Source organism: Pongo abelii, chromosome 11 (assembly GCF_028885655.2).
Source record: "Pongo abelii isolate AG06213 chromosome 11, NHGRI_mPonAbe1-v2.0_pri, whole genome shotgun sequence".
In the NCBI taxonomy this organism is placed as follows: domain Eukaryota; kingdom Metazoa; phylum Chordata; class Mammalia; order Primates; family Hominidae; genus Pongo; species Pongo abelii.
The window spans coordinates 34,966,212-34,990,888 of record NC_071996.2 but is presented as its reverse complement, the minus strand read 5'-3'; the positions used below and the strand labels follow the sequence as shown (position 1 = coordinate 34,990,888).

The window sequence follows — 24,677 nt, the reverse complement described above, 5'->3', positions numbered from 1 at the left end:
AGAAAAACACAAGTAAATGATGACTATGGAACAATATTAAAAGGGACGCTGAGGGATAACAGCTCTAGTTCCTGGTTAATTCCTCAGCTTGGATATTTAGAGATTCACAACTAATTATGCAGAGAAGATGAATTTTAAAAACGCTGCCATCCTGCCTTCTCAAGGCCAAGGACTTTGGCTATTAATAGAGCAATCAGATCTTGCTATATTATAGAAAATTCACACAAAGTTGCATCTATTTTAAAGCATTCATCTGGCACATTACTTAAAGATGACAAATCTCTGTAATATGCAAAATCAGCCTTGGGTTCAACGAAATCCAAACTCGTTATAATCACTCCAAGTTTCCCCAGAGAAATCTGTTGTTTAAAATGTACATTACAGGTAAGAGTTATCTTTAGTCCTTCCTGGAACTTCTCTCTTTTTAGATCATTTTAAAGGTTTGCTTTATTTTTAACAGGCCCATCCCAGCTCGAAGTGAATGGACACGTGCAATGGGACACAAGGGATTTGTCTCCCAGCATTACACTTTCCTGGATGACAAATGAAAAGTACTGACCGTGACAAGCAGGCTGCTCTGAGACCCTTGCCAGAACCAGGGGTCTCAAATTTCTCTTAGTCACTATTTATCCAACATCAGAAAATCCACAGCCCTTTTAGCTATGCACATTGGATTTGTACTATGCTGAGTTTTGGGGGTTTTAGTGAGGAGAAGTGTCATGAACAATAACAAAACAAACAAAAAACCCAACCAGCTTCTAAAAATCACGTGGTCAAAAGCTAACTATCAGAAAGAACCCACTGTGCCCTCAGACAGCCTTGAAAAGGGAGGCTGTGATGTGACCTGCATTTAATTATTTAAGTTGCATATTGCGAGGCCCTTAAGAAAGCAAATGTCATGATGGACAGAATGAGTTTACCCTCCTGTCGAAAGAGCAGTGTGCCGTAGCAAGGCCGTCGCTCAATTAAATTGGACTGCAGGCTACAGCAGAGATGGAGACCAAGCCTGGGGACCCTAATGAGACATTTTGAGGGAAGAGATGCCCCCCAGAGTTTGTCACCCTTTGATGGACATTCCCTCCCATTACCACCGAACCCCCAGTGTTACCCCCTTCGAGTTCAAATGTGTTGCAGCCCTACACTTTTAAAAAGGAGCTTGCACAGTGGAATTTCAAAGCAAAAGACAAATCCTTGGTTGAAATGGAATAGGTGAGGGGAGCAAAGGTTACTTAATGCTGTGCAAATTAGCAGGCTTTGGCTGCCAGGGCTGAAAGAAAGCTAGGCAATGGAACTAGGCAATGGTGCTAAATAAACAAACACCAAATCAGATGCTGCTTCACTTGTAAAAATTTGTGTGTCTCCTCCACTTCATGTTGGGGGAGCAGAATTAAATCTAACTTGGTAGGGGACTGGAGAAGAGTGGTTTCCAAGACCACTGACATTTCTGCAGCCCCATGAGCATGTTTGAGGATGGCTTTTTTGTAGAGGTTTACTCATAATCTGAGTAATACATCAGGCATTTACAATGGATCGTCTCACCAGTGCAATTGTGCCTCTCCATCCCCCAGGTGACATTCAGCAAATGTCTGGAGACATTTTGAATTGTCACAACTCAGAGAGGGTAGGGGATACTAATCTGCTGTGCAGAGTCCAGGGATGAGGCTAAACACCTTACAATGCATGGGACAGCCCCCAACCACAGGGAGATAACAGATACAAAATGTCAGTAGTGACAAGAAGAAGCCAAGAAAAGATTAACCTTTGGGTATTAGAAATGTTCATTGGGAGGGAGAAGCTGTCAAATGTTTGTGCCAAAATATGACAGCAGGCAAACACCCCCGCCTGCCCAGCAGGTGCACCAGGCCCTGGTCCAGCTACTTAATTTGGTGGTTAATATCACTTCCTCCCAAGGGCTTTGAAAGGGAAGTCCATGCTCCTGTCTGGGACTTTCAGAGTTGGCTGTTGATCCCTCCACGGTGCCTTTGTCAGACTGTGTTAGGGAGACACTGACTGTCTGAAGTGGTAACACAGAGCACAGATTATTCGAGGCTGCTACACATTAAGTCTCTTATTAGTATTTCAGCTCTGTCTCTCTTAGAGAACATGTGCCCTGAGGAGGCAGAAATCCTTTACAGACTTGAAAGTTACCCGAGGACAGTTAATCCTCACGTTGCTCTAGTGAAGTAGGTAAATTGCAATTAGATGAAAAAAAATGGAGAAAAAAAATGTAGTCAACAGGTGTTTGGGTTTCCTTGGAGACCTTAGAGTTTTATATTTGGCTTAAAATCACATAGAGACATTTAGAAAGAGCCCCTTGCCAGAACTCTTCCAACTGAATGGTTACACTGGACACGGAAGATTAACAATCATCTGCGGAATGAAAATACTGGGGTCAGTAGAAGGAACTCTCTTGAAGAACTGGGGTAGGTGGGGAAAAGAAAGGGCTCAGTATCCAGGAAAAATCTTTGTAGAAGTAACTATTATCATGTGCAAGAGGAAAAAGCAAGGTGCAGTCCTTTCAGGTATTGGGGGAAGGAGAACAGATATATTGTAATTGCTTGTTCTCCGACTTTTAAGGATCAAGAGAGAGACCATTTCAAACCTTCTTGCATCCCAATTGCTCCTCCTTAACTAACCAGAAACCTAGAGATATACACTTACTATACAACCAAGGAGATGAGCTTGGGAAAAACCAGGACAAACGTCAAGTATTACTCAGCGAATTACACAGTGGGCTCCTCTGTGAACCTCCAAGAACCTAGAAACCCAAATCCATGAGCCCTTTGGCTGGGTATGTTAGAAATGCCCATAACTGGGAGCTTACATACCTGGGTTTCAGCACTGGCTGTGTCATTAACTGATTTTTTTTTTTTTTTTTTTTTTGAGACAGAGTCTCACTCTGTCACCCAGACTGGAGTGCAGTGGCATGATCTCAGCTCACCACAACCTCTGCCTCCTGGGTTCAAGTGATTATCCTGCCTCAACCTCCCAGCTTGGATTAGAGGCATGCGCCACCAATGCCCGGCTAATTTTGTATTTTTAGTAGAGATGGGGTTTCTCCATGTTGGTCAGGCTGGTCTCAAACTCCCAACCTCAGGTGATCCGCCAACCTCGGCTTCCCAAAGTGCTGGGATTACAGGCATAAGCCACTGTGCCTAGCCGTTAAGTGACTTTTTGATCCTAGATGAATCATGTCAGCCTTTCTGAGCATTAGTTGCATCAACCACATGATGCCCACCTTGTCTCTTTCTCATGGGTATTTCAGATATGACATTAGATGTGGCAAAGCTTCCAATCTGAAGAATTCTAATAAATCTGAGTATTATATATTAAATGGACCGATACGCAGAACAATTTCTGGAATTGAAGGTTGAGGATGTCAGAGGGAGAGAGGGGAACCCAGGGACCTTAAAAACTATTGACTAAAATAATGTGAAGCTAACACCCCAGAAAGGTAAACTTCCCTCATGAATTAGCCACGGATATACAATTTCATTAAGGGAAATATCATATTATCTTCAACTGTGGTTAAAATTCAGTCTAAGGGAGAAAGGACTTATTAAGCCTTCCCAAAACAAGCCTAGCAGCATTCTCCTTTCTTATTATTTACTTTCACAATAAGCAGCAATATCCCAAGCTATCACTCAGCATCATTGTTTTCAGATTCAATTACATGGAAACCAGAAATATGGTGAGGCTGGATCAGGTGGGGGGAAGTTTCAATTTTAATTAGAACAGGATTTTATTATAAATGAATAAATCAACACACTCTTTAAGAAATTTAATTAGAAAAGGAGATAGCATCCCTTCCATTGGGCAAGTTGGCTCTCGATCTTGTGCAGGCAGAGAGAAGGTTAGTGGTTAGTTTCCAGCTTTCCCCAGTCAGCTTGCTTCTCTATTTATGAACCCCCCAGAAGCATCATACAGAATGTTTCTTCTTCTACTCTCAACTTTTTCACCTTAAAATAAGAGCTCTTTTATTTTTGTTTGGCCCTTTCTGTCTTATAATGTAATATGTCACTTTGTCCCTTTTTATTCTGTAATGTTTCTTTCCCGGATATCTCCTGGTGTCTTCTTGAGTTTTATTAGGATTCTTCAGAAGGCAAGGCTACAGGATCAATATATTTTAGGCAAAACCTGGAAGCTATGCCAACAGCATTCATTGCACCACAGTGCCCCATGAAATCTTTGAGATGTGTGGAAGGACCCAAATACCCATCTTGGAGAAGGCACGTGTCTTCTTGGACCATAACTTACTTGGTGATCTTCAGCAGATGTCTTCCCTCCCTTCTTTGGGAAGAGATATCTTCCAGATACTGCCAGGCTTGATGTTTTGTCACTCTGTGAACAAATGCTGTAGTGACTAGGAAGTGAGGCTTCATGCTTCAGTATTCAGCAGTCTCTACTATGTGGAGAGGTTCTCAGAGTTTTTCTGATATCATTTTCAAAATTTGACTTTGTCGTTTTGAACATAGAATTCTCTCTTCTGTCTCTGTGTCCCTAGCCCCATATAGGTAACCATTTTTATTGATTTTTTTTGTTCATCTTTCCAGTCTTTCATTGAACAAAGCAAAGAAATGCAAATTTCTTATGCAAAAGGGAGCACACTGTGTACACTATCCTGCATCTTGTTTTGTTTTGCTTTCTCACACTTAATATATCCTGGAGATCACTCCATGTCAGTGCACTGTCTCCCTTGTTCTTTGTTCCAGCTACATTGTGTGGCTGTACCATCATTCACTTAACTTGTCTTCTGTGGATATCTACAGAATCAATTCCCAGCAGTTGTATTGTTGATCTGGGTCTGGGTGTGTGCCCCTCCTCTGTGATCCCATAACACCTTGGTTTCACCCTGACCATCAAATTGCTCTTGTTCTCTGCTGCTTGTCCCTTAACACCAGAGATCATGGTGTTTCATACTGAATCCTTGGCACATGGCAAGTGCTTACTGAATCCCTACTGAAATTCTGGGTGAATGAATGGTCTGCGACTGCTGAGATTGAATCCCAACATAGTTCTTTTTCTTTTCCTTTCTTTTTTTGAGATAGAGTCTCACTCTGTTGCCCAGGTTGAAGTGCAGTGGCACGATCTCTGCTCACTGCAAGCTCCGCCTCCCGGGTTCACGCCATTCTCCTGCCTCAGCCTCCCGAGTAGCTGGGAATACAAGTGCCCGCCTCTAAGCCCAGCTAATTTTTTTGTGTTTTTAGTAAAGACGGGGTTTCACTGTGTTAGCCAGGATGGTCCCGATCTCCTGACCTCATGATCCGCCCCCCTCGGCCTCCCAAATTGCTGGGATTACAGGAGTGAGCCACCGCGCCGGGCCTGAATCCCAACATAGTTCTAAGCAAAAGGTATGAAGTAGCCAAAGTATCTTCCTGAAGGGGGCTTGAGGTGAGTCTTGAAGAATCACGTTTGGGTGGGCATAAAGGGGAAGAGAATTTCTCCGAGGGGCAAGTGAGCAAATCAGGGAATGAAGAGAGGGTAAGAAGAGAGTAGTGACATCCTGTGACTGCCAGTGTTTCCCCACAGCCGGTTAGCAGAACAGAGGTCATACAGTTCTGTGAGGGTAATTGATAATACAAATGTGGTACCAACTGGCAGTGTGTGTGATCTGTGTGTGCCAGTGAATTTGAGAGGTGAGTAGAGGAGCAGCCCAGAGCACAGGTGATGAACAAGCCTAGATTTGTAAACCTGAGTCTGTCCTGCAGCCTTTGCTCAACAACCACGACACCAAAATACTTGCTGCTTTATTTCTGCTTATTCTCCCCATTTCTAATAAGCTAGAGCCTTTATGTTGGAAAAGAGCTTAGAAATTATCCTGTCTACCATCCCCCTAGTGGAATGTAAGCTCAGTGGAGAAGGAAGGAAGGGAGGCAGGGAGGGAAGAAGGAAAGGAGGAGTGCCCCTTATCCTATCCTTATTTGGCCTAATTGAGTTTTTCTATACCAGTCTCTGTGGTGAGGGAGGGGAAAGGAGGGTCTGTCTGGGTTGCACAGTATTACACAGCTGGGGAAAATAGGATATTTATGGATTATGGATAAAGACTACACTCATAGTCAGAAGAATAACATGAAATTCAAAATTCCTTTGATACGTAACTCAGTATTTGATGAGAAGGTGAATGAATGAATGAGGCAACCAGATATACTAGAAAATGTTCACAAAGGTTTTGGAGTCAAAGAAACTTGAATTAATTTCTGTAATGTTAGATCACTGAGCCTTTCCGTGCCTCGGATTCTCACCCACCAAATGACGATAATACCTAATTGCAGGATTTTAATCAGACAGCATATGCCACGTGCCTTTTTGAAAGGTGCCCTTTTGATGCTGGCTATGTTATTATTATAAATGAATTTCCCAAGAAAGGCTCAGTGAGGTGTAGCTCTGGTGTGATGCAGTGCCCGAAGCCTGGAAGGCAATCAACCCAGACATTTTTTCTTCTACCTTCAAGATAGTAATGCAAAGTTTTTGGAGAGAAAGGGAAAGCACATGAGATGGATAGGGGATCCATATTCTAGGATTTCCTGGGTTCACCCTCATATTTACTATTGTAGAACACTACCATGTTTCTGGACATTTAAACAACATGAGGACAGCGTGTTTTTGCTCATGCTTACATCACTAGTGCCTAGAAGAGTGCCCGGCACGCAGGAGGTACCTAACAAACATTTATCGAATAAGTGAAAGACATTGGTCCTGAAATAAATCATTCTCTTCATTCGAAACTTAGCTGGATTTTCAGAACAAAGCATAAGCGAACCAATATTTCTGGTACTTTTCTCAAACATTAAAAAGATGGATCTTTTTTTAAAAAAAATTGTCTCTTCAGTGCCATAAAATGTCTCTTTGGTTCTCCTGGGAGTGCAAAGTTCACTCACATAATACAGTCAAATTATAAATGTTATTCAGTATAATACCAGTTGGATCATAAGGTGAATGAAATTATGGGCTAAAACAGCTCTTTAAGTTGTTGAATAAGAAAGAGCAAAATGAACTTAATTCCTTGGTCCCAGAGTGAGATGATACTTAGCCTGGATAATACTCACAGATTTACAACTAACTATGTCAAATTATACTTTTCCTTTTCCCCCCGCTTCTTTAAATTGACTGCTCAAATGTGCTATGCTGCTGAGCAGTATTTTTTTAAAGAAACTGGATAATGGCTTTGGGGGTGGGAAGAGTGTTCTACCTTTTCAGAACACAATGCCTTAGGTTTAAGAACATCTGTTTTAAGAGTTGCCTTTAAGAGGAAGGTTTGTATATGAGATTCTATGAAAGGGATATGTGCTTCTAAAAGAATCTATAATCAATGTTGAGTTAAATTGGTGGTGATAGATATTCTTGATTGTTGTTGATATTTAAAGGGAATACTTCCAATGTTTCTCCATTCAGGATGATGACATTTGTTGTAACTGTTTTGTTTTTAGTTTTGTTTTGGGGTAGATTTACTTTATCAGGTTGTGGAAGTTGTCTTTAAGCCTCTTTAACTAAGAAGGGTTTTTTTGGAATCATGTAGTCATGTTGAATTTTATCAGAAGTTATATATGCATCTTTGGGGATGATCATATGGTTTTTGCCTTTAATGTCTTAAATGAAAGATACTTATATATTTTAAAAATTAAACCAGTCTTACATCCTTGAGATAAACCCTATATAGCTATGATGTTTTTTGTAAATAAGGATCCATTTAGTTAGCTAATGTCATATTTAAGATTTCTGTATCTATATTCATTTATTAACAAATTTTATTTTTTATTAACCATTTTAATAAATGAGTTGAAATGCATCAGCAATATTATTTTCTTGTACTTTGTTGCGTACTTTGATGTCAAAATAATACTGATCTCATAAAATGAATGGGAAATATCCCTATTTTTCAGTTCTTTGCAGGTTGTATAAGTTAGAATGATCTAGCCCTTGAATTTGTGAGAAAATTTGTTAATATGTCAGGGTTTGATGTTTTGTTTGTAGGCAGATGGTTAGTGACTTTTTATTAATAGTTTATTACTAGTTTATTTCATTACTAGTTATACTACTCTCAGGCTCTCAGGCTTTATTGCATTGTCTATCAATTCTGATAAATTATAGAAATTATATAGGAATATATCCCTTTTGTCTACGTTTTCATGTTTATTGACATAAACCACCTGATTGGGTTTGCTCATCGTTTTAGTCTCTATTGTATCTGTAGTTATTTGTCCTTTTTATTAATAATATTATTTATCATTTCTCTTTTTTTAAGACTTCCTAGTGGTTTGCCGATTTTGTCTTTTCCAGAAACTAACTTTTAACTTGGCTGAACCTATTGTTTCGTGCCCCTCTACCACCACCCCATTTTATTAACTTTTGTTATTTTTATTATTCTCTTCTTTCAACTTATGTTATCTCATTCTTCTTTTAACCTTTTCAGAAAGACACTAAGCTTGTTCATTTTTGATGTTTCTGTTTTTCTATCTCCTGTCTTTTTTATTTCTTTCTGGGGCTGAAGTATTTTTGTGTTGGGTTCAAAAAAAAATTTTTTAATTCACTTACTTTTGGTTTGGTGGTGGTGGGGGGTAGATATTATGATATGTCCATAGAAAACCCAAAAGAATGTGTAGACAGTTACTAGAAATAATAGGAAAGTTTTGCAAGGTGACTGGATATAAGAGCAACATAATAATGTTAATTGCATTTTTATATAACAGTAATAATAAACTTTTTAAAAAGTCCTTCTAACCTGAGGGAAGAGAAGGGAAAGCATCCTTAAATCAGATGCAAAAAGCATTAACATTCCTTGAAAATTAGGAGCTTCTGTTCCTCAATGGACACCCTACAGAAAATTAAAAGCCAAAATACAAACCGAAAAAAGACATTGGTATTACATACAGCCAACAAAGATTAGCACCATGTATATATAATAATTTTCTATGGACTAATAAGAAGACAACAATATAATAGAAAAAGGGGAAAGATGTAAGAAGGCATTCTGAAGAATAGAAAACAAATATCGGTAATAAACACATGAAGCGCTCTACAGTCAGCAGGTGGCAAAGCCAGCCGGCTTGTGTCTTTTCCTTCAGGATAGTTAGTTTCCCCCCAGCCTCAGTCAGGTCCAAAGATGCCATCCAGGAACCAGGGCCTGGAGTCAGAAGCCTTAGGAATCTGCCTGGTGCTCTCTTCTACTGTGGCTGAGCTGGCACCCAAGCTACTAGACAGAGTCCTTCCCACTCTTACCTCCCCTTTCCACAAACCAAGGAGTCTCTTCCTATGACCACCACTGCCCTAGGCCCATGACAAGTACTGCCTGGCTACCACAGGTGTTCACTCAGGGCCCACTGGCTCTTTAGTCAGTTTGTGGTGCATGCTGCCAGGGCTAGGACTCTTGAGGGCAGTTGGCTCCCCCCTGGCCCAGGGCAGGTCCACAAATGGCATTTTAGACCCAAGGCCTTGAATCAATGACCCTAAAAGCCCATTTGGTGCTCTACCCCACTGTGGCCAACCTGTTACTTAGGCTGCAAGACAAAGTCCCCTTTACTCTTCCATCTCCTTTTCTCTAGCAGAAGTCCCTCCCCATGGCCACCACAGCTGGGAATGTGCTGGGTCACACCTGAAGCTAGTACATCCCTGAGTCTCACCTAAGGCCTATGGCAGGTGCTTCCTGGGTACTGCTGCTGCATTTTCAGGGCCCAGAGGCTCTTCAGTCAGAAGGTGATTAATCTGGCCAGGACTGGGTTCCTAGCCCCTTTAAGACAGGAGGTTCCCTTCAGTATCATCCAGGGTATACCTTGAAATGTTTTCTGGGAGCTAGGGCCTAGCAAGGGGGCCTTAGGACTCTGCCTGCTGCCTGTTCCTACTGTGGCTGAGCAGGTATCTAAGTTGCAAGACAAAGTCTTCTTTACTCTTCCCTCTCCTCTCCTCAAGTGGAAGAAACGCAGTCCCTCCCAGAGCTATGAGAGATCCATATTCTAGGATCTTCTGGGCTCACCCTCATGTTCTCTATTGTAGAACACTGCCATGTTTCTGGACATTTAAACAACATGAAGACAGGGTGTTTGGTTTTGCTCACGCTTACATCACCAGTGCCTAGAACATTGCCTGGCACACAGGAGATACCTAACAAACATTTGTCGAATGAGTGAAAGGCATGGGTCCTGGGGTTGGGGGAGGGTGATATACGCACTCCATTGGCCACCCCAGCTGGTGTCTCAGTGGCTCACATGCCCCCACAGTCGACTGGCTCCAAGCCTAGCACAGTCCCAGGACTTGTCCAGGAGTTGCCGTCCTTGAGGCCCAGACTGCCTTTCAAGTTTATATAGAACCCCAGACCACATTAGCCCACAAGGCTTGCAGGAACTCAGATTCTGACCACTGGGATGGGTGATTTCCCTCTGGCTAAGGCCAGTCTAAATGCTCCCTCTGTGGGCACCAGCTGAGTTCTGCCTTGTGTTGCTTTCCGCTGTGACAATGCAGCACTGAGTTCCAGTGAAGAGTCCCACAGTCACTGCACTTTCCCTCCCCCAAGAGTGTGGATTCTCCACACAATGCACCTGCCAGGGGATGGGGAGGGGTGGGGTTGGTGATTCAAGACTGTCTTTCCACCCTCTTCAGTGCCTCTTTCAGTTATATGAAGTTGAAACCAGGGACTGTGATTGCTCACCTGATTTTTTAGTTCTTATGAAGATGTCTTTTTGTGTGGATTGTTGTTCAATTCGGTGTTCCTGCAGGGAGGACAATGGGTGGAAGCATCTATTCATCCATCTTGCTTCATCTCCAACTTCTTATGTTCTTTTTAGGCCAGTCACTATCAGAGAGTATTATGCTTAAGCGCCATAATATGCCATTCTTTTTTTCATTCCTCTTGTCTTTCCTTCTTCCCCAGTATTTTGTTTACATTTTTGTGCAACCTCCCTCTCCTTATTTGTGAGATCTGCTTTCCACATTACTTATTCATTCTTTCATGTCATATCAGACCCTGGGAAGCAGCTGTCTAACAGCCAGGACCAAGAGTATAATTACATAGAAAGGAGCCTGGCAAGAAACACAGATCACATAATCCAGATATCCCAACTAGGGAGGTCAGCTAAGAGGGCCAAAACAGACAAGCAGATAGCACACACCTAGCCAGGCAAGAGGCTCAGTGACTGGGTGGTGATAGGTCATGGAGGAGAAGCTAATATAGAAGAAGATGACATAGACAGCATGGGATCAGCCCAAGTAACCTGAGCTCAAGGCAGAAGGTTAGAAGGGAAGAATTAAGACTTTACACAATACAGCCTCTCATTGTTCAGATGAGAACACCCAAGGTCACCCAGTGATTTAGCCAGTACTAAACCTAAATCTCTCTTTTCCCAGATCCAGCTTCCTTCCATCAGCAGAACTGAGATGGTGGCCCAGAGCAGTGAGTTTTTTATTCAGCCAGTGATCTGCTAAGTCAAGGGCTTTCTTAGTCCTTTTGCTTCAGTATCATCCATCTCAGTGGAAGATGGGCTTGATCCCAGGGGAGCCAAATAGGGACACCTGACTCCATCAGAGGAAAGGACAGACAGAGAGGGAATACATGAGCTCATCCCAACACTTATTTCATTCAGGAAAAAAATTATTTAAAAAAAAGTGTGTGTGTGTGTGTGTGTGTGTCTGTATAATGTATATAACTGTATTTGTATATGTGTATATATATGTATGTTGTATTTATATATTATGTACATATATAAATATTATATATGTCTCCATATATATGCTTATTATTTATTAACACACACATACATATAGACATACACATATATGAGAGGAAAAGCAATATAAACTGGACACTAGAATGAAATCTTCTGGAAAAAAGGCCTAGATTCTAATCCCAATTCTGCCATTCTGTAAAAATATAGAGAAATCACTAATCTTCTCTGGGCCTCAACGTCCTTAGGTTGTAAAATGGGAGTATTGGGCTAGATGAATTCTAAGGTTCTTTCTAGCTGTCACAATCCCTATGTTAAAATGTGGGCATCAAGTATTTTAAAGGCATGCTCTTGGGTCCTTTTTTTGTTTTTCATTATTTTTTTTTTCATTTTCTCCCAATATTTCCCACATGGAGGTGAACACATCATGATTCAGAATTTGATACCACTTGGGCTTTGCAAAGCAACTTACATTTTAAACATGACTAGACTTTTAAGTGTAGATTATGATTATGCAAGAGTTTTCAAGGGGAAAGAAGAGATCAAATATATCAAATGACACTGATAGGTCAAGTCACATAAGAACTGAGAATTAACCTTTTGCGTAATATGGAGTCATTGGAGATCTTGACAGGAGACTTATTAGTAGAATGATAGGGGTAGTCTGATTGGAGAGGGATCGAGGGAGAGTAAAAAGAGAGGAATTGGAGATGGTAAGTATATATAAATCTTTCAAAGATTTTTGCTATAAAAGGGTATAGATAAATGGGGTCACTGGAGAGGGATTTTTTTAAGGATGGGAGAAATTACCACACATTGTATGCCGATGGAAGTAATCCAGCAGAGAGAGAGAGAGAAAAACTGATGATGTAAGAAACGAGAAACAGTGGAAGGGCTGCCCTTAGATAGAAACATGATGTCTATCCAGAGTGAGCAGAGGGGAGGACAACTTATGGGCAGATGCTGTTAGATGTGGATGGAACCTTGTCAGAATTCTCTTCTGATTTCTTCTATTCTGAGAGACACAGAAAGCAAGATTGTCAACTGAGAGTTAAGTATAAGTTAGAAGGCATTGCAGTTTTGAAGAAGGAAGAGAAAGTGTGAAATAGTCTGGGAAAGGAGGAGAGGGAATGGACTAGAGAAACTTATCAGGATCTTACCAACTTGAAGTTAGTAACTGTGAGTTAAATGAGACCAGTGAGCATAGTTGTATATTTATCTACATCCATGTTCAATAGCATGAATGTAAAGCAGGTGGGGTGTTAGACTTCACACAGTTAGGTTTTGTTAGTGGTACACAGACAGAGGGGCAGTGGAGTTAGGGGTATTTAAAGGGAAATGATTAGAATGAACCATGGAGACTAAACTGAGCAGGAATGGAAGTGTGGACATGAGGGGTATGAGGAACCCTAAAACATTGGTAGAATCAATGGATGGTAGATTCCAAAGGATTGTTGAGTTTAAGTATTAGAGAGAATAAGCAGATAAACCAGGAGGTGCTCTTTGGAGAGTAAGAAGTCTGAAGTTGAGGACTTGGAGTTGCTGTTGTTATTGGTGGAGTGCACAGAGGAGAAGATGTGCAGAAGAGAGATCACAGCTCAGGTGTTCACCTGTGTGGGCGTTGAAATCATCAAGATTTGTGGCTAGAGTTGTATTGGAGAGTCTGATAGTACATGGCAAGCTAAAATGTCAAAGAACTAGGGAGAATGACCAGGAGTTGGATAGATGTTTATAACAAGGAGGGGAGGTAGGTGGCAGTCTGGCAGTCAGATGACATGAAATTCATTCCTGGAGCAAGAAGTAGGAAAGAAGGATACCTACTTCACCTTTGGGCTCAGTGATACAAAAAGTGTAGAAAAGAAAACAGCCACCACTTGAAAGGGTTCCAAAGAAAGCCACTTCCCCAAGGGAAATCAAATTTCAGTTAGAACTTCAAGGTGAAAGACACCTTCAGAAAAGAGGTTGAAGATATAGGTAGTTTTTCTGCTAATTGGCTTTGAGTTTCAAGAGCACTGGGAAGGGTTTCAGGGGCAGGAGAAGGGTAAGAGATGGCTTCAACAGGAGTTATTCAGATGTGACTAAGGTATGACTTCAGTTAATCTCAGTATATTTTTTAACTGGCACATCAGAACTTAGATGTAGAAATAAGGGCCAGGGGGTTATCCATGTATGTCAGCAGTGCTGGATTTGCCCAGAATACTATTAGGGATTCAAACATTATGAAATATGTATAAATAAAATAACTAGAAAGGATCTTAATCATCTAGCTTATTTCCACATTTTATTTATCTTGGTAATCTCTACAACCTATCACAATACTTATACAAAATAAGTGCATTATAAATGTTTGTTGAATGAATGAATTGAATGAATGACCCAGTCAGTAATTCAGTCAGTTGTTCATGCCATCTCAATGCTCTCCTCTGTGCACTCCTACCAATAACAACAGCAACTCCAAGTCCTCAATGTCAGCCATCTCAATGGACCATAGAGGAAAATCTGACCCATCGTTTAATATGATATTCATGTTCCCTTAAAGGGAGCAAATCTTCATCCACTGGGGATGAATTTGGCTTTTGGAATCAGCCAGTGTCATTCAAAAGCAAGTCTAGTAAATCCAGACAATAACACAACTTTCAGTCAAAATTAAAATCTAACATGAAGTAATAAAGCTCATGAACTGATTCTGAAAATCATTTCCAAAAAAGAATTTCCAAAATGAATAGTCAGAATACTTTTACATATCCCAACATGACAATATTGAAAAGAAGAGCATTTGTTTGGATATATATATATTTGAGCATGTCATTTATTTTTAAATTTTTCACAACTTTGTTGGACATCTAGTAATAATTAAATACTTTTTAAATTTTTTAATCTTTTAGAGATAGGGTCTCACTCTGTCATCTAGGCTAGGGTGTACTAGTATGATCATAGCTCACCATAATCTCAAATTCCTGGGCTCAAGCGATCCTCCCACCTCATCCTCCCAAGTAGCTAGGACTGCAGGCGCATATCCTTACATCTGGCTAATTTTTAAAATTTTTTTGTAGAGACGGGGTCTCACTATATTGCCCAGGCTGGTCTCAAACTTCTACCCTCAAGAGATCCTTCTGCATCAGCCTCCCAAAGTGCTGGTATTATAAGCGTGAGTCACTGTGCCCAGCCAATAAATACTTTTTAATCCTCAAATGATAACAAACTCAGATGATAAATCCTAAAAATCACTCTGCAAGTCAAGATTCCTATCCCGAGGTTCCTGGGAGAAAGTGATGGGAGGTTTGGAAATCACAGCCAAACAGTAACCTCATCATGAAACTTCAGGGCATGGAGGAGATAGTTCGATTTTGGGTGATGATGGTGGTAGAAAAGAAGATATGATGAAGAAAAACAGAAAGTACCGAGACCTAGAAATGAGTAATTATTCTGTGAATGGTGTGAATAAACTGCCGTTTTCTCCACATTGTGTGAGCCTCGGGGGCTGTTTGGATTCTAAGTCCAAACTGGAATTTAGAAATAATTAAACATACAACAAGTCCCTCAATGTTGGGAACTCCAGTCTCCAAGTCCAGAGACAACTGTATCTCTGGAGCTCTGTTGCCCCTTTAAGTTGATCTGTTTATGGCTTATTAATCTTGCTTCCTCTTCCTCTTTCCCTAAGCCAACTGGTCACCTAAAATATCTTCCCCGGTCCCTGAGGAGCGAGAAGAGGCTGGAGTCCCCTTAAATTTCTGGGTCATTGACATCCAAGAGTGGTGCCAGGGAGCAGCCATCCTCTGATGTTGCTCATCACAAACCCTTCCAAAGTGACAGTGGCCGGGAGATCAGTGGAGAATGTCTTACCTCCATCCCATGCATTGCCTATTTATGTTTCATTTTTCCCTATGGCACAGAAGCACCATTAGTGCTTACCCATTTTAATGTGGATAGGAGTAAATGTATTCCCCAAAAATGGAAGGACACGTTCTTTTACTCTCTGCAACTTTTAAATTATATGTGGTTCACTTAATTGGAGACCATATGAGACCATTTTCCAAAAAGCCTGACAGATAGAGCCACTGTGAGTCATCCCACAGCACAAAGTACAGTCATCCCTGTGTCTTTTGTCATTATGGATTCTTCATTCCTATAACTTTCATAATGAAAATCTAGGTTAGATTCCAGGTTCCATCCGGTTGCCTCTGGGAACCCAGCGCTGTCCTCTCACCTCACCATTTTTAAGTTGAGGATCAAAGAAAGGTGCTTTGAATAATCACATTGTGGAGGGAAGAAGCCATAGACATAAGTGGTATTTTTTTGTAGGAACAGAAACACTATTTGTGTTTCTTTTCCTGTATCAGCTCCTTGAGAACTAAAACCTCATCTTAATCCCCATGTTCAGCACCTAGCATCTCTTTATATGTGTCTGGCATGTCTTAACGGGTTTGCCAAATATTTGCCAAGCACTTTTAGATATAGGATCATAGCACGTCCTATTCCTGAACTATCACTTAACAAGAGGAAAAGGGACATAGCAGCAGCAGCAGCAGCAGCATCTGATGCAATACAAAGAGAAAGAGACCTGGTATTTGGTTTTGCAATTAATTAGCTATGAGAACCTGGCTAAGAGACATCTTCTCTGGGTTTTAAGTTTTGATATGATTAGATTAGATGTTTGCAAACTTTTTCAAGTGATTTTTTTTCAAGTGAAATGTTACAGGGACCAAATAAGTAAAACAGATAAAACTTTATGTGTAATGGGCCCAGATGGCACCCTGCTCTCTTACCCACCCCCATTACCTGTAGTATTTCAGTGGAAACCCTACAAGATGATTTCTCAGCCTAGGATAGACTTTAGAATCTTTCCACGGTGTTGCCAGATTTAGCAAATAAAAATATAGGCTGCCTGGTTAAACTATAATATCAGATAGACAAGGAATAGCTTTTAGTTTAAGTATATGCCAACTATGTATATATTATATTTATATATGTAATACTTATTGTATTTATCATAAGTATATTACTTATATTAAAAGCTTCCTACCCACAGACCTATTGCCGACTAAATTCTAGACCGATTACATCAGAATTTCTTGGATGGATGTCCCTATTAGTATTGCTTAAAAGCCCCCCAGGGGATTGTAACCAGCATGCAGGAAAGCGACCCACTGCCTTAGCTCTCTGAAAGGCTGAATTTGAAAGTTGAAATGGATTGTCTCAAGAAAACGACTTCCACTTCTAAAAACGTATGAATCTAAACAGATCATTAGTAATGTCAAAATTTGTGATGTCAGAAATTTAGGAGAAAGATCATTTCTTACTCATTGCCTGGCCCAGCATCAAGCCTTGAACATGGTTTGAAGTCCATAAATGTTTATTGACAGAATGTAGTCACCGGTACTCTCCTCAAAAGAGAATGATGAGTTAATATTAATCTATCATGTCAAACCTGACAAAAACAAGAAACGGGGAAAGGATTCCCGATTTAATAAATGGTGCTGGGAAAACTGGCTAGCCATATGTAGAAAGCTGAGACTGGATCCCTTCCTTACACCTTATACAAAAATTAATTCAAGGTGGATTAAAGACTGAAATGTTAGACCTAAAACCATAAAAACCCTAGAAGAAAACCTAGGCAGTACCATTCAGGACATAGGCATGGGCAAGGACTTCATGACTAAAACACCAAAAGCAATGGCAACAAAAGCCAGAATTGACAAATGGGATCTAATTAAACTAAAGAGCTTCTGCACAGCAAAAGAAACTACCATCAGAGTGAACAGGCAACCTACAGAATGGGAGAAAATTTTTGTAATCTACCCATCTTACAAAGGGCTAATCCAGAATCTACAAAGAACTTAAACAAGTTTACAAGAAAAAATCAACCCCGTCAAAAAGTGAGTGAAGGATATGAACAGACAGTTCTCAAAAGAAGACATTTATGCAGTCAACAGACACATGAAAAAATGCTCATCATCACTGGCCATCAGAGAAATGCAAATCAAAACCACAATGAGATACCATCTCACACCAGTTAGAATGGCGATCATTAAAAAGTCAGGAAACAACAGGTGCTGGAGAGAATGTGGAGAAATAGGAACACTTTTACACTGTTGGTGGGACTGTAAACTAGTTCAACCATTGTGGAAGTCAGTGTGGCGATTCCTCAGGGATCTAGAACTAGAAATGCCATTTGACCCAGCCATCCCATTACTGGGTATATACCCAAAGGATTATAAATCATGCTGCTATAAAGACACATGCACACGTATGTTTATTGCGGCATTATTCACAATAGCAAAGACTTGGAACCAACCCAGATGTCCATCAATGATAGACTGGATTAAGAAAATGTGGCACATATACACCATGGAATACTATGCAGACATAAAAAAGGATGAGTTCATGTCCTTTGCAGGGACATGGATGAAGCTGGAAACCAATATTTTGAGCAAACTATCACAAGGGCAGAAAACCAAACACTGCATGTTCTCACCCATAGGTGGGAATTGAACAATGAGAACACTTGGACACAGAATGGAGAACATCACATACCAGGGCCTGTCGTGGGGAGGGGGGAGTGGGGAGGGATAGCATTAGGAGATATACCTAATGTAAAGGACGAGTTAACGGGTGCATCACACCAACATGGCACATGTATACATATGTAACAAACCTGCACTTTGTGCACATGTACCCTAGAACTTAAAGTATAATTAAAAACAAAAAAATCTATCATGTCAAAAGAGCTATAGTCTCCACCTTAAAGCCTGAATGCATCATCACTACCAGAACTAGGCAACATGCTATGTGGGACACCTTTTGCACTTAGAATCAGGATTTATATTACTGTCTACTATCATCCATAAAGATAGAGTGCAGAGTGGAGGAGCAGGCTGTCCCCACCACTCAGCTGAGTGACAAGGCCCAACTGCTGTTTCCTGCTTTGCCACCACCTGGTTCTGTGCTTCAATTTCTTCAGTACAATGACGATAATAACAAAAGGAGAATAGCTGCTATTTGTTGTGCTTCTGCAATGTGGCAAACAAGCCCTTTGTGTATATTGTGGTTAATCTTTACAGAAATGATTCTCAAGCTTGAGTGTGTATCAGAATTACCTGGAAGGCTTGTTACAACATACATTGCTGGGCCTTAACCCAGAGTTTCTGGTTCACTGGTCTGGGTAGGGCCTTACAATTTGCATTTTTTTTTTTTTTTTTTTTTTTTTTTGAGACAGAGTTTCTCTCTGTCGCCCAGGCTGTAGTGCAATGGTGCGATCTTGGCTCACTGTAACCCCTGCCTCCTGGGTTCAAGTGATTCTCCTGCCTCAGCCTCCTGAGTAGTTGGGACTACAGGCATGTGCCACCACACCCAGCTAATTTTTTGTATTTTTAGTAGAGACAGGGTTTCACCATGTTAGCCAGGATAGTCTTGATCTCCTGACCTCATGATCTGCCCTCCTCGGCCTCCCAAAGTGTTGGGGTTACAGGTGTGAGCCACAGCGCCCAGCGACAATTTGCATTTCTAACAAGTTCCCAGTCAATGCTGATGGTGCTAGTCTTAAGATCACACATGGCTTTACAGTTACCCCTTGTCATTCCCCCATACTAAGTACAATAAAACTGAAATTCAGAAAAAATAATGACTTGTCCAGAGTGACACAGTCAGTGTTCACTCTCTGGTCTGCCAAGTATATCTGCCTTTTGTGCTCCAAATAATAATTTTGAAGACTAAAGCAGGTAGTATAATTTTACCATGGTGCTATTTTGATTTTTAAGAGTAAAAAAGACAGAACAAATTTGGTCTTTTTTAAGCAGGGAAAATGAGCAGGTGTCTGTGCATAATGGGGTCCTAAAATGTGTGAACACCAAAAAAACCATCAGATTGGTTGACAGAACAGTTTTATACTACTGAATTATGGTTGGAAGCTGTTTTGTCCTTTGGAATTTATTGTCAATTCATAAAGACATGGTCTGCATAACCCATTAGCATACTCTTGCCAGTGAATAGCGTAGAAGTAAGTAGTGAGTTCCTGCAATGTGGGGTTTGAAATACGGGCCAATAAAAGGCACAAAATGACAATTTACTCATAAAAGTTTGAAGCCACTGTTCATATTTTCCACATTTTAACAAGCAGGCAGAAAACTAAACCTACAGTTTATGATTAATCTATTTTAAAGAAGAAAAAGTGAAAGTTTGATGGGAAGAAAAACGTTTTCCCTAGCAACTAATTTGAAAACCAAAAAGACTCTCCCTTCTTCCTGTTGGCTTGGAAACAGCCATTTCTCTATATTTCTTGAATTCTTTTACTTTCCCAAAGGGTTTCAACTTTTATTTAAAAGAAAAGTCATTTCCCAGATTTCTATAGTCCGGAAAACAGACCAACTATATCAAAGTGAAAAATGTCATCGTCTACATACACTGAGCTTCCTTCAGGACATGGAAAAAAAAAAAAGATGGGACCTTAAGTTCATCCACAGTAGCCTCTAGAAAGGTCACAAAGGCTCAACAGAAAACAAGGACGCCATTTTTCTTTCTACTTATGTTAATGTTCCCCAAGTTACTTTCATTTCTTGAGAAACCTTCAGGTTTTCAACAGTAGGAAATAGAATCTAATATGACATCCCCTTTAAGAGCTCAGCACTATTAATAGTGAAGAATGACAAAGATTATTTGGATGGTTTGTGAGTTAACAACTATAAAATTTAAATGTACAAAAATATAAAAGTATGATGTAAACTCAAGTGGCACTTATCAGGGGTGTATGAACTGACCCCCATGCATCAAGGGAGCACCATCCTGACAGGAAGCCCTGAGGACCAGCTCCTCCAAGGTGACTGCTCTTTAAGGGATCACTGTTAGAAGCATAAGGATGTCAGCCGGGTGCGGTGGCCCACGCCTGTAATCCCAACACTTAGAGAGACCAAGGCAGGCAAATTCCTGAGGCCAGGAGTTTGAGACCAGCCTGGGGAATGCGGCAAAACCTCTTCTTTACAAAAAATACAAAAATTAGCTGGGTATGGTGGCACACGCCTGTAGTCCCAGCTATTTGGGAGGCTGAGGTGGGAGGATTGCTTGAGCCCAGGAAGTCCAGGCTGCAGTGAACCGTGATCACACCACTGCACTCCAGCCTGGGTGACAGAGTGAGACCATGTTCCCCCCACCCAAAAAAAAAAAAAGAAGAAGAATAAGCATGAGGATGTTAGACCACCCACCACCCTGGAATCTACCTGGTCTTGCCCTCTCTTTATTTCCCCAGTGTGTCCTCACTTATGGATGGTTACCATGGTCATTTAAAGAGATGCCAACTGTGAGTTTAGGAGAATTTCTTCTTAAGTTTTGAGTTGTTTTTTTCTCCTTCAATTCTGAGAGCTTTTTAAATCTGTCTACATTTAAGCCAGTGAATCATGTACAGATGATTAAGCTCTCTGCTAATGATCCCAGTGAAAAGACTACAGGCTCTGGAATCAGAAAGCTCTTCCGTCCCCACATAAACTTCGTAACTTTGCTGAACCTCTCACCATTGTAATGGGCATAAGAGAATCTACCTCAATGAAGTTGTTGGACTTCAAAGGAGATGAAGGACTTTAAAGGAGATGCAGCACCTATCAGTGATTGAACACAGGTCCTATCACAGTGATTGAACATAAGAAGTATTCAATAAGCAGTAGTCTAATCACTCTCTCCACAAGGGCCAATTAGTTTTCAGTAAAAATAATAATAGCATTAACTGCTCACAAAAATTAAAACATCTCCATACTAGCAAACCTTTTGTAGGTGTGAGCTCCAGCTCATGAGGACTGGTTTCTGTAGAATGGATCAACCAACCACAATCTGTACTGCTTACTGAAAAATAGAAGCCATGAAATCTGCCCTTCTCTGGAGTCATTGTGGCATCATTTTTGCATACAAAGGTAATGCATTTGGTTTGGTCAGGCTGTGTCCCTGTAGATAAATATTTGCCACTTTAAAATAAGTATATGCACCGTCACATTTATTCCAAATTAATTTCACTAGTGTTATTTTTTTAAAACAAACCAGGATTTATTACCTTGAGTTGGGTGAAGCCAAAATACTCAAATGAAAGTTAACTGCTAGTGTAGGTGATATTCTGAAACACATTTAATCTTCAGAAGAAAAACAAATCAACAAAGCCAGTAGAAGGGTATACATCTCTGAAATGAGACGCTCTTAAAGGTTTTTAGAGTTAAAATAAATGAAAAACAGTAGATCATCAGAAAAGATGTAAAATTGTGTGATGTGTAAGCGGTTGAAAGAGACAGATGGGGGAAATGCAAATATGAGTGATGGTGGCTGAGCTGGAGGTAACAGAATGGTAAAAGTATCCTTGGACCCTGTTTCAAGTTCAGGCACAATTTTACATTTAAGGCCCCAAACTGCCAACGCTTCCTATTTTGGATTCACTTCTGCCTTTATCCACCAAAGGTCAAAGTAAGAAGCCAGTAGAATTAAGACTGGCACATTTCCTTGCAAAAGAAGCAATTCCACTGAGGATTTCTCAGGAGCTATCATTTATTTAGGGATTATGGGGCACAAGGGGACAGCCATGGCCAGGAATCACACATAGAATAAAAGGAAACTCCAAGATCAAAAAGTCACCTCTCCCATAAAGACAGCATGGGCTCTGACATTTCCAGCCTCCCCAGATTGCTTTTCCCATCGTGGAACCAGGTGCCACTCTCAACCGACCTTCCAGGGCAGAGACGCTGCTGTTTATCCTGAAGATTTTTACTCTTTACCGAGAAAATAACAAATTTTTTTTTTCCGTTTAGAGAAAAGACTTCTTCCTTCACAATAAGCATAGATTTGACAGACATGGATCCACAACTTTATTCAGGACTGAATGTTTATGTCCCCCCGCAATTCATATGTTGAAACCTCATCCCCATTGTGATGGTATTTGGAGGTGGCGCCTTGGGAGGTGATTATTTCATGAGGGTGGAGCTCTTATGAATGGAATTAGTGTTCTTATGAAAGAGGCCCCAGAGAGCTCATTCACTCCTTCCTTCTACCATGTGAAGACATAGCTAGAAGGCAGGTATCTATGACCCCAGAAGCCCTCACCAGACACCAAAACTGCCAGTGCCTTGATCTTGGACTTTCCAGCCTCCAGAACTGCGGGAAATAAATCTTTCTTGTTTATAAGCTACCCAGATGGATTAAGACAAGGTCTGTGCTGGAGACTGGAGGATGGCGACTAAGCTCGGCCTTTACCAAAAGTGCTAGGCTAACCTAAATTTTGTGACACAACAGAGACTCTATAAAGAGCCTATGCATATTTTACTTCATTTTAGGAAAAGCTTCAAAGTGAGGCGTTAGTCATACACTGTTCATTATGACAGACGGCACCCCAGCTGAGTCAATAACTCAATTATTTGTTTGGTTATCATTCTTAGGTGATTGAAGGAAGTTAAGCCATTTATATCTAAATCCCACCAGTGTTTTCCCCTAGCATATTGTGGGGAGAAATTCTAACTGGGAATCGAATCCTGGGCCTAATTCCAACATTTTCAAATTTTACTAGGGAATTGAATTTGAATTTGCTTTTAAAGAAAGGAAAACCTTGGGACTAAAACTTTAAAAGTTTTGGGCCAAGTACACATTTGCAAGAAAATGCCCATTACTATCTTTTCATCATTTGTAGAGTGACCAAACAAGGTGAGAGCTGTGCAACATACTGCACAGCCGGCGTGCTAATGTGTGCATCCAAATAAACTTCCCATGAAATGCTGTGTTTCATCGCTTCCTGATACTCTAAATATATCTTCATTTCCTTCCTGATTACTTTTCCTTTTCAAATGAAGAATCTTTTAATATTTTAGAGAATTAATGTAATCATTATTTCACATGGCAGTGTTGAACAAAAATTTCTATCTTCAAGCATCCCATTTTTAAGTCAAATAAAGAAAAGAAATTCAAAAAATAAAAAATAATAAAAAATAAAACACTTAAAAGCTTGTCTTCCTTTTCCCATCAGTTAAAAACCTCATAAATACAGTTTTGCAACTCTGGAAATTTCATGTCTCCAAATAGCTCCTGTTAATGGTGATAAGTAATCCGGAGAGTGCCTTTACTGGTTTCCCAGGAGCTGCCATAAATGAGGGAGCTTAACACAAGAGAAAGGGGCTGGGCGCAGTTGCTCACGCATGTAATCCCAGCACTTTGGGAGGTAGAGGCGTGTGGATCACAAGGTCAGGAGTTTGAGACCAGTATTGCCAATATAGTGAAACCCCATCTCTACTAAAAATACAAAAATTAGCCGGGCATGGTGGCAGGCGCCTGTAGTCCCAGCTACTCGAGAGACTGAGGCAGGAGAATTGCTTGAACCAGGGAAGCAGAGGTTGCAGTGAGCTGAGATCACACCATTGCACTCCAGCCTGGGTGACGGAGCAAGACTCCGTCTCAAAAAAAAAAAAAAAAAAAAAGATGGGGGAGGTGTATTCTTTCACATTTCTGGAGGCTAGACATCTGAAATCCAGGTGTTGGCAGGGCCCTGCCTGCATTCCTAGCTTCTGTCGTTGCCAGCAATTCCTGGTTTTCCTTGGTTTGCAGCCGCACAGCTCTCATCTTTGTCTCTGTTTTCTCTCTGTGTCTGTGTCTTCACATGGCATTCTCCTCTGTGTCTCTTCATGTCATCTTTCCTCTGTGCATGTCTTTTTCTCTTCTCATAAGGACCCCAGTTATATTGGGTTGAGGGTGTACCTTACTCCAGTGTGATCCAGCTTAACTTACATCTCGATAAAACCTAAAAAACCCTATGTCCAAATAAAGTCACATTCACAGTTATCAGCAGCTAGAACTTCAACATATCTTTTTAGGGGACCTTGTTCAACCCACGAGAGTACCAAAGCCAAGCAGCAGAAGATGGAAGGATAGAGAAATGAATGAATTTTGACTTTAGCAGGAAGAAATCCACTTTGGCCTATTGAGTTCTTAGGAATTTCTCAGCTTCATATTTCATAAACAAGTGGCTGTTCCAGCTGTAATTTGTGGCCAAAAGAAGTAGTTGGTAGGCCAGTAACCCTG

General features: G+C 40.7%; 1 protein-coding gene across 24 annotated transcripts in view; it reads left to right on the top strand.

The window, feature by feature from the left end:
• The window catches only part of NCKAP5 (NCK associated protein 5), a 993,533-nt gene that overhangs the window by 947,477 nt on the left and 21,379 nt on the right, over nucleotides 1-24,677 (top strand). For 2 of the 24 annotated variants that reach the window (XM_054549287.2, XM_054549293.2), the window contains one exon: nucleotides 461-24,085. The exons of the other annotated variants lie outside the window; for them this stretch is intronic. In XM_054549287.2, coding sequence (XP_054405262.2) covers nucleotides 461-558 — 98 coding nt within the window. In that variant the 3' untranslated portion in view covers nucleotides 559-24,085. Of the gene's footprint in view, nucleotides 1-460; nucleotides 24,086-24,677 lie in introns of those variants that run through there. 24 annotated transcript variants of the gene reach the window in all.